The sequence below is a fragment of the Camelus bactrianus genome, chromosome 4 (assembly GCF_048773025.1).
Source record: "Camelus bactrianus isolate YW-2024 breed Bactrian camel chromosome 4, ASM4877302v1, whole genome shotgun sequence".
Classification (NCBI taxonomy): Eukaryota; Metazoa; Chordata; class Mammalia; order Artiodactyla; family Camelidae; genus Camelus; species Camelus bactrianus.
In genome coordinates this window covers 49,032,926-49,049,504 of record NC_133542.1, presented here as the reverse complement: position 1 = coordinate 49,049,504, position 16,579 = coordinate 49,032,926, and the positions used below count along the sequence as shown (strand labels likewise).

The window sequence follows — 16,579 nt, the reverse complement described above, 5'->3', positions numbered from 1 at the left end:
ACAATAAACCTATATAATAAGTAATATAAACGCAAGTGCTCATCCGAGGTCTCCTGTATGCTGGCGTGTTTTAAGCACTGGTGTCCATATATTAAATCATTTAATGGCCTCCACAGCCCCACGAGGTAGGGACTGTTAGCACGTCCAGGGACAGAGGCTTTGCCCAAGGGGCATCTGAGCCCAGCAAGCCTACCTTTCATGCCATGGTGATCAGTTTGTTTTCTGCTTCAGCACCCCTCCCCGCCCCCCCCCCCCACCGTGAACAGCTCACGCACCTCTGCAGCAGTGGCTCCAGCCACCCCTCGTGGCACTCACAGTGACAGTCCAGGAAGGTCAGCACGTCGCCCTTGGCCGCCGAAGCCCCCAGCAGCCGCGCTCGCACCAGGCCCTCCCTCTTGCTGGCGCGGATCAGGCGGACCTTGGGCAGCCCGGCCAGCTCAGTGGCCAGGCGCTCCTTCAGGTGCTCTGGGGAGGCAAGCGGGACAACGAGGGTCACCGCCACACATTCCCAGCCGTGTCCTTCCAGGGCCTCCCTGTCCCAAAAAGAAGACTAAATAGACACAAGCCTCCTTTGCTCTGCACCTGGGACTCACTGCACCCAGCTTGGAAGCTTCAGGAGATAGGGGAGGCTGGGGTGGAAGATTCCAGAACCATCAAACGCTCCCCCTCAAAATAGAGGCATACTGAATTGTACTCCTGAAATGGGTGAATGTGGCATGTGAATATATCTCAATTAAGCTATTACCCCCCAAAAATAGCTTGACTTGTGAACGTTTAAATAAAAAGCATCAGACCATCCAACCACAATTTTTCTGAAAAATTATGTCCATATAAATTTTGTTAATTTATGTTAACTATGTAATACACCATAAAATTTTAATTTATGTGGACTTATGTCCACACTACTAATGTCCCCATTTTATAGATGAGAACACTGAGGCCAGAAAGGCTAAATAATATGCCAAGGTCCCAACATGAGTGAGCTGAGGAGTCATGATTCAAATCCAGGGAGTCTGGCTTGAGTCCACGGACTTAACCTTGCCTCCAGTGCTTTCTCCTACAGCTTCTCATCCTTGTTAAATAAATCCAAAATTTGTCAGAAGGACATGCTTATCCCAATTTGCAGAAGAGGAGATGAGCCCTTAAGAGTTGAAAGGACATGCCCACAGCTAGGGCTGGCCCTAGACCTCCCAACTCCAGGACTGCAGGTCCCGATTCGTATCCCTTGATGGGTCAGGTGGGGGCAGGTGGGAACCACACAGGCAAATAAACATGAGAGCATCTCCCCACATAAATATGAACTTTGTCTCAAAGTCCTCCTCAATCAGTGAAGGGGAAAACTTTGTAAAATGTTCTATATTGCTTCGTTGTTTGTGAAATGTTTCCCTAAAGAGTCTTGATACTCAAACAGAAAACGTTCATTGGTTGATTTCTTTTTAACCCTAATTATAACTGCATATAAGCTGATGGCAGGAATAGGGAGGTGACTTCCCCAGCAAAGCTAATTAGCATCAGTGCCCAGTGAAAACACGGGAAAATGCTGGTGCAGCCTCCCAGCACTCATTATGGGTTGGGTGTGCATCAATTTTCTGTCTGCTTGAACTGACTTCCCCTATCCTAGAAGGGGGCAGCACCCCCTCATCAACTCAGACTGACACTGTAGGAAGGGTAGGAAGAAGGGGCAGGCTGAGGAAGGCAACCTGCAGGCTTTACAAACTACTGCGATGGGGAGGGGAACCTTGGCCCCACAGAGGCTCACATTTACGAGAGAACCGAACTGTGCTGGAAGGAGCTCATATGGTATTCCTGCCTGCGGAGGAGCTGTTTAATCCCATCAAGAGAAAATCATTTGATTTTTGCTTCTGAATGAGTACATGCTTCTGAAATGTTTTTGGCACTTTACAGTTCTGCTCAAGGGGATGTGAGGGCAGCTTCCAGGTGCCGTTTTCCACCCCCTGGATACCCTTCTGCTGACAGGAGTGAGCAGGAGGTGAAGTTCAACCTGGACCACGCAGACCGAGGCAGCACATCGTCTAGAGAAGGTGGAGACTCAGGGCAGAAGGAGCCAGGTCCTAACGTCGTGGAGCCGCCACTCCTGCCCCTGACTATTACCCCAGCTTTGTGCTGTGAGAGAGAAATCAATTTTGATTTCATGGAAATTACTGTTATTTTGGGTCTCTGTGAGAACAGCCCAGCACACTCCCCAATTAGGAGAGTCAGACAGACCAGCCTCAGAGCCTGAAACAGCAAACACCCAATAAGCACTGGTTGCTACCCTGATGGGTGGCCCAGGGGTGGTGATTTGCTATGAGACAGGCTCTGGCAACCAAGCCCATGGCTCTCCCTGTTGCTAGGGCCTTGACACCCTCTCAGTTAAGTTAGCTGCCCTCGCATCGGCTAGTCACCCAAGATTTACTGGCTCACTCCTGCTCCATCACACCGCCAACCCAGCCAGCCAAACCGCAGGAGGCCCCCACCCCTCCCTGCTTCCATCCTCTCCCGCCCCCTCAACATGAGCCTCGCTCCACAGGGCAGCACAGAAAAGCCCCATGACTGAGCAACCTTCCTGCTCCCTCAACAGCCCTCAGGCGGCTCCCACCAGGCTCCTATTTAAGCCTAAACCCCTTATGTTGGCCTCCAAGGGCCCCCCTGATCTGGCCCTGCTGGCCCTGCAACCATCCCCCCGGGTCACTCCCACTGGCCGGTGGTCTGTCCCGGAGAACAGCCACTGGCCTAGCTTCTGCACCTGCTGCGCCCGGCCCAGCCCCCTCCCCCAGATCGTCGGGCTGCCCCCTTCTCCACATCCAGCTTTCAGTTCTGTGTTTCCCCAGAGAGGCCTCTCAGACCCCCACCAGCTAGAGCAGGCTCAGTCCCCGGGCTCCACTCGCTCTCCTGCTCCCACCTGTCTTTCGGAGCACTGTCTACTTGTGCTGTAGGATAGCACCATGTGACATCACGGTGTGCTGTTGTGTTGTGTTGTACTGTGTGACGTACATACTGTATAATATTGTGTTGTGTTGTATTAGGTGATGTATATGTTATGTTACATTATGCTGTGTGGTATTAGGTGCTATATGTATTATATTCTTTGTATGTTTTTTGACCACCTCCACCCACCCCACTAGAATGTGAGTTGTATGAGAGCAGGGACTTGTCCTGTTTCCCACAGACTCCCCCATGCCCAGCACACACCCAAAAAACATTTACTGAATAATAAAGGGCCAGCCTTGGACTGCATATGAATTCCTAGATCTCAGGTCACTGGTCAGGTCTGCAGGGACACCGACCAGCCTCTCAATGAAATGCCTCTCCCTGGATTCAGTTCTTCCATCTGGGCTGCCCAGATTTTTGATCTCATCTCAAATTCAACATGTTCAAGGCCAAATACCCTCTTCCCCTCCCAGGCCTGTCCCTCCCGCCCCGTGTGGCTTTTCCAGCTCTGGGACAGCACCACCATTCACCCGAAGACCCGAGGGTCCTCCGCACTTCGGCCAGCCTCTGGGCCTGTGGAGGCCACCTCCCAGAATTCCCTCCTCCCCCTTCCTCTCCCCTCCCACCTGACTCCAAGCCTCTATCTCTCACCTGGGCCACCTCCACAATCCCCAGGCTTCCCTGCAGAGCTTGCCAGTACCCTGTTCTCCACACTCCAGCCCAGAGGGATCCCCCAAAGGGCAAAAATGGTCTCCTGCTTGAAATCCTGCCTTGGTTCTCCCTGCCCTCGGGGCAGAGTCCCAAGCACTCAGCCTTGGGTTTAAGGCCTGCAGCCTCTCCACCTCCCCTCCCTCTCCTCTCCTGCTGCTCCCCGAAGCAGCTGGCCCTCCATCCTTCCTGAACTACTTGCAGACTACACAATTCAAGCAGCACTGGCAGCCTTTCCATATTCTGCACCCTCCACCAGAAATGCTCTCCCTCCACCAGAAGTGCTCTCCCTCCACATTCCTCCCTACCTGCAAACCACCCAACCTTCAAGACTAAGGTCAACTCCCCCTCCTGAGCACCCAGGCAGGGTGAGTCCCTCTTCTCCACTGTGTGGTTGAGCCTTCTGCCATCACGTCTGCATTCCCCAACCTGGCTCTGAGTTCCCGGAGGGCAGGGACTGGGCACAAGGGGACATAGGAAGCCTGTCCTTCCAGGCCTGTTCTGATGCCCCATGCCATACTCTCACCTCCTAGGCACTGCCACAGAAGGACAGGCTCCTCCAGGGGCCCACGACAGGGGCTTACCTCGATCACTGTAGTCATCTACAAGGATAACTTCTTCTAGCAGGGTGTCTGGGGACGTCTCGAGAACACTGTAAACTGTCCGAAGGAGAGTTGACCAGGCTTCATTATAAAATGCTATGACAACAGATGTCGTGGGCAAATGATCATAATCATATTTCTTCTCTTTGCACCTGCAAATACAATACAACTTCAGGAATCAAGACCCCACCGTTGCCTGTGTGCCAGGCCCAGGCTGGTGCTAGGGATGAAGCGATGAAGGGGACATAGGTCACAGTCTCGGGACCTCCCCCTGGGGAATGGCAAATAATCTGCTGGGATCTTCCAGAGGCCCCCCAGCACCGTGTTCCACCAGGACCCCGGTAGATTATAAAAAGGGTTCTAAAATGACACCCAGCAAGCTTGAACTGCAGGATACTGGTTTTAAGCTTTAAAATGATTTTCCGATTTGCACAACATACAACTAAGGAGAATCAGAAGGGAGGGAGACTGTCGCTTCTCCCCGCCCAGCAGCTCTCCCACCCATCCACTCCTTTCCAATCCCACTGCCAGGCATTTGCTCAGACTGCATCCTCTGCTGGGAGTGCCCTTTCCTCCCTTCCCTGGTTGCACACTCTGTCCTCTTGACCCCACCTCCTCTGGGAAAGCCTGGGACCACCATCGAGGCAGTGCTCGATCCTCCTTGCCCCTCCAGCACCTTGCCCAGGCATCACTCTCAGTGCTCCAGAGCTCACCATCCCCTGGGTCTCCCCCACCTTCTCCCAGCATCTTCCCTACCCTGCATCCCAGCAGTGCCTTTGTTTCCAGTCAGTGCACAGAATGCATAAACTGGAACTGTGGGTAGGATGCATGAACATTCCAGGAAGGGCTCTGTAGAGGACACTGACTGCCCCCCAGCCCCCACACCACCCCGTTCCATTCTGTGGCAGCCTCATCGTGGTGAGGGGAGGGCTGAGCCCACCCATCTCTCTGGGATTAGGGTTTGACTGGCAGTGACACGAACCAATTAGCTTCTTCTTTCTTTAGTAGGGTTTTCTGTTATTTTGCACAGAAGGTTCACTGTTGACACAGAATTCTCTCCTCTGAGTGACAGTCCTCCAGTGTCGTACCAGGGACTGGGCAGTTCCTGGAAATGAGGACATAGCTGACAGCAAGGCAGGGGAGGAACAGAAACCCACAAGGGATATCAGAAGGACCAGGGTTTGAATGCTGGGCTGGTCAAAGGCTAGACCAAGGGATGGACTAGAAATTCGAGAAGAAGATAAATGCTAAAGACCAGACAGGCTCCTAGGGCAGAAAGGAAAGTTCTTAGAGATAAGCAGGATGGCTGATCAAAGAGATGGAGAGCCAAGCAGGGTGAGGCTAATGTCTGTTGACTGTCTACCACGTGCCAGGCACAGTGGGCCTGTGTCAGTTAGTCTACAAACACGTTCTGATTGCCTACCATGTGCCAGAAAGGCAAAGCCCCTGCACCCACAGAGCTTACAATCCGGGGGAAAATAAGCAAGCAAGCAAACTATCAATAATTTCAGAAAGCTATGGTGCCAGGAAGAAAAGGAGAGTGCTGAAACAGAGACCAGCTACAGAGGGGAGGGGGGAAGGGTAAACGGGCAACCACAGAACAGGCAATCAGGGAGGGCCTCTCCAGGAGGTGACATTTAGGATCAGACCTGACTAATGAGGGACTTAGTCCCACAGAAAGCAGAAGAAAAGCCCTTCGTGTACACAGCTCATTTCTTTGTGTGCTTTTCCTTTTATTATGAAAAATTTCAGACATGAAAAAAAGTAGAGAGGACAGTATAAGAAACTCCTGTGTTCACCTAACTTCAATAATCCTTAACACATGATGGCTTGATTTGCCCATGTCCTCATCCATGCCCCATACCAGACTATTTTTAAGCAAAATCCAGCATATTGCAGCATCCATAAATATTCCAATATATATATCTCTAAGAGATAAAGGTTCTTTTTCATAATGAACACAATATCATTATAACACTTAAAAAAACAAGCAGTTCCTTAGTGCTATCTTATCTCCAGTCTACAAGTTTTCATCAAAGTTACTGGGAACCAATAAGAAAGACAATTGCTATCAACTGTAACTGTAGGATGCACTGATTTGAAGAGACATTCAAATTTCAGAAACTTTAAAACATTTTTTTAAAGGGCCTTAGAATCAATGAAATGTTGTACTTTAACTCTCAAAACCTCTTCCTATGTTAGTACTTACTGTTCCTATTTTAAAGATAAGGCTCGGAGAGGTGGGGTAACGTGGGCAGCTCACAGGGTGTATATGTACTTGGCTGAGCTCCTTGTGTCCAGAGATCTCATCACAGGGTTCTGGCTCGTGCCTTTGACCCTGCAGGAGGCTCAGGTGGGCCACTGGCATCTAAATAAAGATGTTGGCATCCCATCTTCCCAACTAGCTCTCCCTCCTGCCAAGACACAGGCAATTTCTCCTCTCCTCTCTCAGGGTCTTCCAAGGAGCTTCAGGTCCCTCTTTCCAAATGCCAGGACAGCCTCTGCAGAGGGCTCTGAGGCTCCCAGGCAGTGGCTGAGGCTCTGCCATCACTGGAGTGCTTTCCACATGAACAGGCTTCTACTATGAGGCTCTCAGAGGAGGGCTGGCTCTTCCTTCCAGCCCCCTTTACTTTCTCATCCTGCTGCATCAGGAGGCCCAGCTCTGGGCACCTGAGGCAAAGTCACCTGAGGTGGGAGGCATGATCTCTCTTGTGTCCTAAAGCGACAGGGCATCACCACCAGCCAGAACCAGCGGGACCTGAATCCTTGGACACCCTGGGCTTTCGATTCATGGAAGTGGTTACTTAGCACTTTGCTCCATGGAGGGGAGGCCAGCCCACAATCAAGGGGGAGAATTAGGCTCCTTTTTTTGAAGGGAAACTGTCAAAGAACTTGTGGGTATGTTTTAAAACCACCACATGTGAACAGAATGCAGCAGGAGTGACTATATGTGGCCTCCAAGCCACATAACACTGAAGTTTCCTCCTTGTTCCTCCTGAGCACCAACAGACAGGACAGTCAGTACAAACTTTCAGCATGTGACGCGCCATCCCAAAAGCAGATCCTCCAACCCCCATCAGGCCCTGAGATGACAAAAACCGGCAGGCAGCATTTTGACTACAGTCTCATAGAGACCCCCAAGCCAGAACCACCTGGCTAAGCCACTCCCCAGCCCCTGACCTGCAGACATTCTACGAAATAATCAACGTTTATTGCTATTTTAAGTCACTAAGTTTTGTGATCATAGGCAGGCTGAAATAAATCACAAGGAAACTATCAGACAGCCCCAAACTGAGAAACATTTTATAAACCAACAGGCCAGTATTCTTTTAAAAAATGTGAATGTCCTAAAGACAACGAAAGTCTGAGGAACCATTTCAGACTACAGGAGACTAAAGAGACAGGACAACTAAATGTCCTACTGGATTCTCAATCAGATTCCAGGTCAGGAAGAAAAAGTCACTCTAAAAGGTGGGGCAGTTGGAAACATCCAATATGATATAACTTCCTGAATTTGATAATCACATCATTGCATAATGAGAGAACGTCCTTGTTTTTAGAAAACACACACTGAAGTAACCAAGGATAAAGAATTATCATCTCTGTAACATTCTCAAATGTGTATAATATTATAGGATACAGATAGAAAGAGAAAAATTAAGCAAATGGGGCAAAATAATAGTGAGCAGGTCTAGGGGAAAGATATAGAGGAGACCGGCTATTCTTGCAAATTTTCTCCACATCTGAATTTTTCAAAATTAAAAGTTTAATACAAAAAGCAGGAAGAAAAAGGTTTAATGTTGCAAAGGGTATACGCAAACTCCAGCCAATTCTGACCTATATGTATCTCAATCTTAGTGGCCCTGACTAAGGTCCTCCCTCATTCATTCCCACCGCCGTCCTCCTCCAAATATGTCATAGCAAATGGAACACACATATATATGTATATATAAAAACATTAATAATAGCATCCGGATTTAATAAGCCTCTGAGTCCTAGACAGGGGCCATAGTAAAGCTACCACAGCCCACTAAAAGCATCAGAAAGAATTAACTGCTTGTACTACATGAAAAAAAAAAACTTGTTTTTTTGTGAAACCTAAAAACAAAGATCTTTTTATCTTTAGAAAAAAAGGTAAAGCTAAAATTTAGTTTCATCTATGCACAGGTCCAAAGAGAAATGAGTGGAAATAAGGACAATGAGGTTTTCAAAAATGAAAATTCTTCAATTTAAAGAACTGTCTTTTAGTCTGAAATCACATCCTTACTGTTTTGGATTAAAATGCATTTCATCTCATGATGAGTGTAAATAGGAGAGTGGGAAAAGCTCTGCTTGACCAAATCGAGTTGGGGCCATCCATCGGCCCCTCCTCAGTGCTTTTGTTTATGTGTTTTCACTGCTCTGCAAAAATCAAAAGTTCAAGACAACTGTTCTCAAATGTCCAGGTGGGCTATTTGTGTCCCCTTAGGTCACAAAGCATGTTGGGTACCACTTTAGCAACACACACTCAGAGCTTTAAAATGTTCCTCTTCTCTTCCATCTCATATCAATACATCTAAGCATGTCTCACCTAAGTGAATAATCAGAGATACCCTGAAGGAGGCTTGTTGTTAAAATTTTTCTTTGTAACATTATTTATAAGAGCAAAAAGCTGTAAATAGTTTCAAGAAGAAGTAGCTAAAGTATATCTCAACTGCATGAAGAAACACTACATGGCCATCCAAAGTCATGTTTTCAGAGACTATTTAGCAGTAAAAAAAGAATGGCCATACTCTAAGGTTAAATTGAAAGAGCAGATAAGCTTATACAAATCTATAAACAGCATCATGCCAGTTCTACAAACAACAGTGTGTGTGCGTGTGTGTGCACACATAAACAATAAACAATAGAAAGAAACATGCCAAAAATGTTAGCAATGGTGATCTCTGAGCAGTGGAACGACCACTGATTCTCTTTCAGTCCTTTATTTTCTTCAGCATTCTAAAATTGTTCTACAACGAACATGCATCATTTTTATAATCACAAAAAAGATTTTTAAAAAGCTGGACCACATTTCTTCTGCTCCCCATAGCAAATGTCTTCATTGAGCAATCATTTGATATTCTGTCCTCTTCTTTTTTTTGGTTGGCCTGGTACGGTTTCTCCTTCTTTAAAAAATCCCTTAAAGGCATTCACCTTCATGAAGTTCAATATATCCTTTCTGAACACCTCTAAGTTTGCTGCCAGGAAAAATACTTTCCCTTTATCCTGAGTGATAAAAAGCCAGGCATCCTTCAGTTAGATAAGGGCAGCGAGGGTTCCACTTTCACATAGAAAACAACAACAACAGTAAAGATCAGAACCAAATTCACTGCTAAATCATGGTAAACCACCCTTTCTTAACTTTCTGATATAATCCAAGCGCTCGTAAGGGCAGAGGCTGAATCGTGTTTGTTTTTCTCTGTGTTTTCAGCATGCTTTGTGCTTTTCTCTTTGTTTTCAGCATGCTTTGTGCTTTTCTCTGTGTTTTCAGCATGCTTTGTGTTTTTCTCTGTGTTTTCAGCATGCTTTGTACCACACGTGGTAATAATAGTGACAGTTACTGAGTGCCTACTACACGACAGGCAGTGTGCTAAGCACTTCACATGCATCATTCCATTTAACCTTCACAACAACTCTACTGGGTGGGGATTACCATAATCTCTGCTAGTACAATATATATGTCTAATGTATTTTATGGACATGAATGAATGGGTGTGGTAAATACCTCCTAACTTCATTTTATGTTCATATTCAGGTCACCACATAAATATGTTTAAAAAAAATTCGTATTCTTTGTAGAGCAGACCAAGGAAGTCATAATGTACACAGGTGAATTTTACCTGCCCAGAATACTTTCCCCTTTCTTCACCTAACTGCACTTTGGTTTCTTTTTCAGGAACCATGCCTCCTGGACTCTCATTCTGTGTGGTTTGTTCAGGACTGGACACACACACACATGAGTACACACAATATGTATACACACACACACGTATACATATACACATAAACATACCCCTCTAGGAAGGTCACATGTCCCAAGCCTAACCAATCAACATTTTCCTAATGATATCAGTTGAGTCCCTGATTCCCCAGAATAATCAGAACCTAGTTCCAATCCCAGGCTTTTCTGTGACAGAAGTCAATATATGTCCTTTTATATTTAAGTCAGTTTGCATTGAGTTTTCAGTCACTTTCAACCAAAATAACCCTAACTAATAGAGAAAATAAATCTTTTTTTTAAGTGAATATAGGACTTTTACTCCCAGCAATATGAAAGATTGAAATGTCTGGGGAAACCCTCCAGGTACAGGACATGCAAAAAATTACTGATAAAATACTTTAGAAAATCTTTTAAATGCATGGTTCAGCTTATAGGAAAATAAAAGAAGTCCTTAGGGTCCAGGAACAACAAGAAAATCTATGAACTTTGTGTCTATCAGACACAGAGTATAAAATAAGTATGCTTACTATGCTTAAATAAATAAAAGAGGACCTAAAATGAATGATAAAGAAACAAGAATGACAGGCATAGTTAACTCAGTATAGACATCTCACAGCAATGGTGCCAGCCAGGGAATGATGGAATATTATCTCTAAATGTCAAACTATCAACCTGGAATTATATACCCAACCAAACTATCTTTCAAGAACAAGAACAAAACAAAAACATCTTCAGATAAATGAAACTGAGAGTTTACAACAACAACCTTGTCTACAGCAATTAATACATGATATATTTCAGGAATAAGGAAAAGAACTCCGGAAAGATCTCTGAGACCCAAAGACCACCCTTCAGAAAAGAATGATGGGCAGAGAAAATGGTAAACCTGTGGATAAATGTAAACAAATACTGCATTTTTAAAATGTGTAATGTGTTGGTTTAAAAAGCAACACAGAATTAAAATACTGGAGTAAAATGGCATACAAATTGGGAAGGAAGGTGATCAGTCTTAAAACATTCTAAGGCACTGATTAACTTCAGACCTTTTTGAGTTAAATATGTACTTTCAAATATACCACTAAAGATAAGAAATAGATAATATAACTGCCAAATTAGTAGATAGAGAAAAATGGAATGAGAAGTTGGGGGAGGATCTACCACCTCAAAACCAGTATTAAAAAAAAAAAAGAAAACTATACACACACAGGAGGAGCTTCAAGATGGTGAAATAGGATGCGGAGCTCACCTTCTCGCACAAATGCATCAAAAATACATCTACATGTGGAACAGTTCTCACAGAATACCTACTGAACCCTGACAGAAGATCTTATACAAGTGGAACTACAAGGAAAATCTTGATGAAAACAGATAAACAACAAGGTCCTACTGCACAGCACAGTACAGTACAATACCTTCTAACAGTCTATAATGAAAAAGAATATATATGTACAACTGAATCACTATGCTGTACACCAGAAATTAACACAACATTGTAAATCAACTATACTTCAATTTTAAAAACATGAAGAAAAAACATAACAAATAGCATAAAATAAGATGGCATACTCAAACACTAAAGTTATCAGTAAGCATAAAAAGTATAAATGGACATAACTATCCAGTTAACATCAAAGATTATCAGTCTGGATTTCGTTTTAATGACAACACAAAATCCAGCTACACGCTAATTAGAGACACACCTAAAACCTAAGGACACAGATGGAGTGATAGTAAAAGGACAGAAAAAGGTATCAGGAAAATATTAACGAAAACTTAACATGTTCTGTAGACCTAAAGTACTAATTCAAAGAACGAACACTCTGGCAACCACAAGATGGGTCTAATAAAAACTAATAAAATAGCCTCAGTTTACAACCTTGTTGGGGAAGCAAAAGAAACATTTGGCCTAATCTCCACATCACGTGTGATGTTTTTCCAACGGTAGTGTTAAGAAAACAGACAAGTAGGCTATCTCTCTGCAAAAAGAGAACTCCTAACCAAGGCCTTCCTGCCAACTGCAGCAAGACACTAATCCTTTCTTTTGCTGAATTACCTATTCAGAACTGTTTGGAGACTCTTTACCATCCTAGTACCCAAGTCCTAGTCCTAAAAGTCAGGTACACATCTGTAACTATAGCAGTAATAAGGCCAAAACCACAGTAAGCGTCCAAGAAATGAAAACACCTGCATGTAATATTTACACACTTTTTTAACCAGTGGTTCACAACTCCTCAGCAACGGCAGAGTACAGCTGACAACGTCCACACAGGTGGCGCCCCCATACACGGATGCTGTCACACCACCTTTCCTGCTGAACAGATCAGAATGCAAATGAGAATTACAGTACAGTATTATCTCAAGGCTTCCCTGATTCATGGAAACTAAAACTTTCTGCCAGTGTTAGTAAGTTATCAGCAACCACCTACTTGTGACACACCTTACAACCGACTGTGATGTCACCACTAGTTTCAACTGCACTTGATCTGTTATTAATCCCTCAAAAGCACCCACCCTTAATCTTCCAAGTGAGCAACCCACAGGCTCTAAGCCAGTAGCTTCCATCCCTAGTTGTACATCAGCCTCAGCTTAGGCCCTATCCACCAAAATTCTACTGAATTGTTCTGGGTAAGGTCCTGTATATAATTTTTAAAAGTCCCCCAAGGCCACAAACCCAGCTATCTGGCTTCCCACTTTGGCTGCTGCCATCTCAGAGTGAAAATTCCCTCTCCTGGCTTGGCTCAAATGAGACAGTCAGAGTTGTGCAAACCCTATACTTACTATACTACCAAGCAAGGATTCCTTGTCATCCTCATCCTCTTTCTCCTCCTCAATTCAGTGCTGTAACTAATAGGAAAAAAGCTGGGCACTAATCCACTGGCATGTGAATTACTAGCCTCACAGAAGGGCCGGGGTCTACATGGATTCTCAAGGAATTAGAGTCAACACTCAGAAGTGTCTCTATTGGTCTGGCCCTGTCCAGGAGAGCAGACACGGTACCAAGGCTTGTGGACGCCAGGAACAACCAAGCCAAATAGTCCAAGCTCCTTGCCTATGATAACAGGTTTATCCACTGGAGTTTAAAATGTGTGTGGGCCTTTGAACATACTCATGTTTGAATGTGTTCTCACCTACATACCCTTAAGTATCTTTTTCTAAGTCTATTTCTATATCTGGAAAAGTCTAGAAGGATACACGGCAAAATGTTAACAGTGGTTCTTACCAGGGTGGTAGGTTTATGGGTGACTTTTATTTTTTGTCCTTTTTTGCTTCTCTGTACATGCTAATTTTTCTACAGGGAACATGTATTGCTTTTATAATTAAAATAGATAAATAATTGCCTCAACCTTAACAGGGAGGAGGGAAGAAAAAAACCTAGGTTCTAGATCAGCTTTGCCCCAGATCTGTGCGTTACCTTAGGGGCATGGCTTTTTCTCTTGGGTTAGACTGCATGCCCCCTCAGGGCCTCCTCTCCTATGACAGTCAAGGATCTTAACCATGCTTAGCAATTAGAGTTCCACCCCCACCCCCACCCCCATGACCCTGACTGCGAACTCCTAATCTGCCATTCTGGTTTCTCCCGGGTAAATTTCAAGATCTTATTAGGTCCTCACCCCTGTGTGAACTATAATAAAAGTGAGTCTTCATGAAAGGCCCTGACCCTCCTCAAGGCCTGGGCAGGCTGAGACCTACACAGAGGGAGCTCACTTTTCTCTCCAGCTAGGCAAGTATGACTCAACAGGCCTTGCTACAGGAATTTAAGGCAGGAGGCATTCACACTCCTTATCATGCTGGGTTTGGATTAACTTCCCAGGGTCAATGCAACAGCAGGACTTACAAGCAAATCCTGATATGACATAGGGCAGCTGTGTCACCATGGAGACGGGATACCATAAGCCCCATGGGTCGTCCACAGTGTTTCACAACCTGGGACAATAAAGGAAGTTGGAAGCCAGAAAAAAACTTTATGACCAATCCTTGAATGACTCTTAAAAGCAACCTCCTGAGTGTATTGTTGGCAAGTGGGAAGACAGGAAAAACTATTAAGAATTGAGGACACAGTATGCTCCCAGGTGTTAGGTGTTTTATTAATTCCTACATTATGTTATTTCTACTCATCCTCTATTTTGCAGATAGGGAAATTGAGGCTCAGAGAGGCTAGATAACTTGCCCAACATCACAGAGCTGATGAGCAAAAGAGTCAGGATTTTATCTCACATGAGCTGGGTCTGGACCGTGAGTTGGACCTGAAAGCTTCCCCTAGATCTTGCCTCCATGAGCACCCTTGGAGTTTCAAGGAGATAAACATATATTCAGCCATTTGGCTGAAGTGGGGGAACTGCTACCAACCCCAACAAACAAAGCTCTACGCAAAAACATCAACAGTGAAAATGCCTAAGGTAAAAGCATTGGCTAGGCATGAGCAGATCCTCCAAAATAGAGGAGACAGTGAGGTGCAAATCCATCCAAACTTTGCCAGTGGTGGCAGAGGCGGGGCCTCCTGCAGGGATTCATGCTCTCTCTGGCCAAGGAGTCACAGAGCAGGTCCCCAAAATCCTGCAATCAGCACAGTGCCAAGGGGGCCAGGAGATCAGTCTCCCAAGGCCTGTTCTGCCACTTTTCAGCTGCAAGGCCTTGGGTGGGTCACCTGACCTCTCTGAGCCTATTTCCACACCTGCAAAGCAGGAATGACAAGGAGCAAGGAGGAGTGGCAGGTGCCTGGTGCACACAGGAGGCTGTCCCATTGGCTCCTTCCAGAACTCCCTCTCTGAGCCCTCTTTCCCTCAAAGTCTTTAAGGAGGCTCCAGTAGGGGACCCAGAAGGTCCCCACCAAAAGAGGAAAGGAAATAGAAGGTCAGGAAGGCCATCTTCCTTCTGCTAGCTTGTTCCCTTCTCACCTAAGCTGTGGGCACAACCCTTCCAGCCAGCAGCTCTAACAGGAATTAGGCCTCTGATCACACAGGGTTCCGGGACTGTCACCCAGAGTAGGTGGGCTGGACCACAGCCAGAAGGAGCCCTTCTCACCACCTGCTCCCTCCTGCCTTCCTCCACTTAAAGCTCAGAAAGGACTCCAACTTCCAGAGAGAGGGAAGGAGGCCTGCTACCTCTGACTTGCCCTTCTAGGCACCTTTCACCTCACCTGCCTGGCGCACCCTCCCCTCCTGGTTCATTCATGGGCCCTGGAGAACACAGGTGCACAAAGATAAGCGAATGAAGCCTGTCTCAAACCACACAGGTTCTTTGCTTTGCCAAGGCAGGACGTTAAAAGGGCAGAGCTGGACTGGGGGTGCCTGGGGATCCAGGACGGGCATCCAGAGGGTCTCATCTTAAATCTGTCTCCTCAGCCCGGAGCCCCACACTTTTCAGGGCCGAATGACAGATTTTCTCAAGGGAGAGGCAGCCAAGCGACCACCTAGTAACAGATTTGTCAATTCTGAGATTTCTCTGTTTTCATTTTTTAAAACTTTCTTGCGCCCCCTGTCCCCAGCCATGAACCCTTTGCCCACTTCTGAGTAAGACTCAGTAAGAAGCGGGATCCCCAAGTATTTCGAGACCCTGGTTCCACCCCGTCACTTCACAGCCGCAGAAACAGGCCCGGGGACTCCGCGGGCAGTGCCCTCCCGCCACCTGCGGACTCACAGCGGGTTCCAGCGCTCGGGCAGGCGGCGGTGCAATGAGATGCGGTCGCTGAGGTAGATGTTGATCTGGTGCAGCCGCACGCTCTCCTCCTGCAGGCGCAGCTCTTCTCCCTGGAGCTCCAGCCTCACCGCCTCGCCGTGCGCGCCCAGAGCGTCCTCCGACACCGGCGGCCGCGGCAGGACCGGGTCGCGCCGCCCGGAACGCGGAGTGCGTCGGAGTCCCGTTTCGGCCGCCCCGGCCCTGCGCCGCGTACGCAGCACCGAGCCCAGCCCGGCCAGCGCCAGCAGGGCCAGCAGCGCCAGCAGCGCCCCTCGTCCGCGCCGCAGCCCTCGCGGGCAGCGCCTCCACGCCGCGCGACCCCACATGCGCCCGCCCGCTGCGGCCAGCGACCGGCGCGCCCCGAGGCGGCGTTGCAGCCCACGACCCGGATCCCGGAACCGCCGCGCTGCCCCGCCCCCCTCCAACCTGCGCACCGCCCCCTTCCCTCCGCGCCTGCCCGCCCGCCCAGGGAGCTAACTTTTACAGGGTCCCCACGCGGGCTCGCTAAGACGTGCACCTTCCTTGCGGGGCTCTATGCTTATTAAAAAGGTAGCGGCAGTATAACCCTCAGCTCAGTGCCTGGCACTTCTTAAGCGCTCCGTAAATGTTAGCCAAGTGCGCTGAGAAGGGTGCTACGAATTTCACTGCTGTTATCTCATCTAACCCTTACAGTCTGGTAAGAGAGGAAATGTTGCGGACA

At 47.0% G+C, this 16,579-nt stretch overlaps 1 protein-coding gene across 2 annotated transcripts in view; it reads right to left on the bottom strand.

Moving 5' to 3' along the window:
• The window catches only part of GALNT12 (polypeptide N-acetylgalactosaminyltransferase 12), a 34,546-nt gene extending 18,270 nt beyond the window's left edge, over positions 1-16,276 (bottom strand). Inside the window, exons 1-3 of one of the 2 annotated variants that reach the window (XM_074361890.1) lie at positions 15,841-16,276; positions 4,224-4,393; positions 276-465 (exon numbers count right to left, since the gene is read on the bottom strand). In XM_074361890.1, coding sequence (XP_074217991.1) covers positions 276-465; positions 4,224-4,393; positions 15,841-16,205 — 725 coding nt within the window. In that variant the 5' untranslated portion in view covers positions 16,206-16,276. The remainder of the gene's footprint in view (positions 1-275; positions 466-4,223; positions 4,394-15,840) is intronic. The other variant, XM_074361889.1, reaches the window with a different exon arrangement.
• Positions 16,277-16,579: the final 303 nt, after the last annotated feature.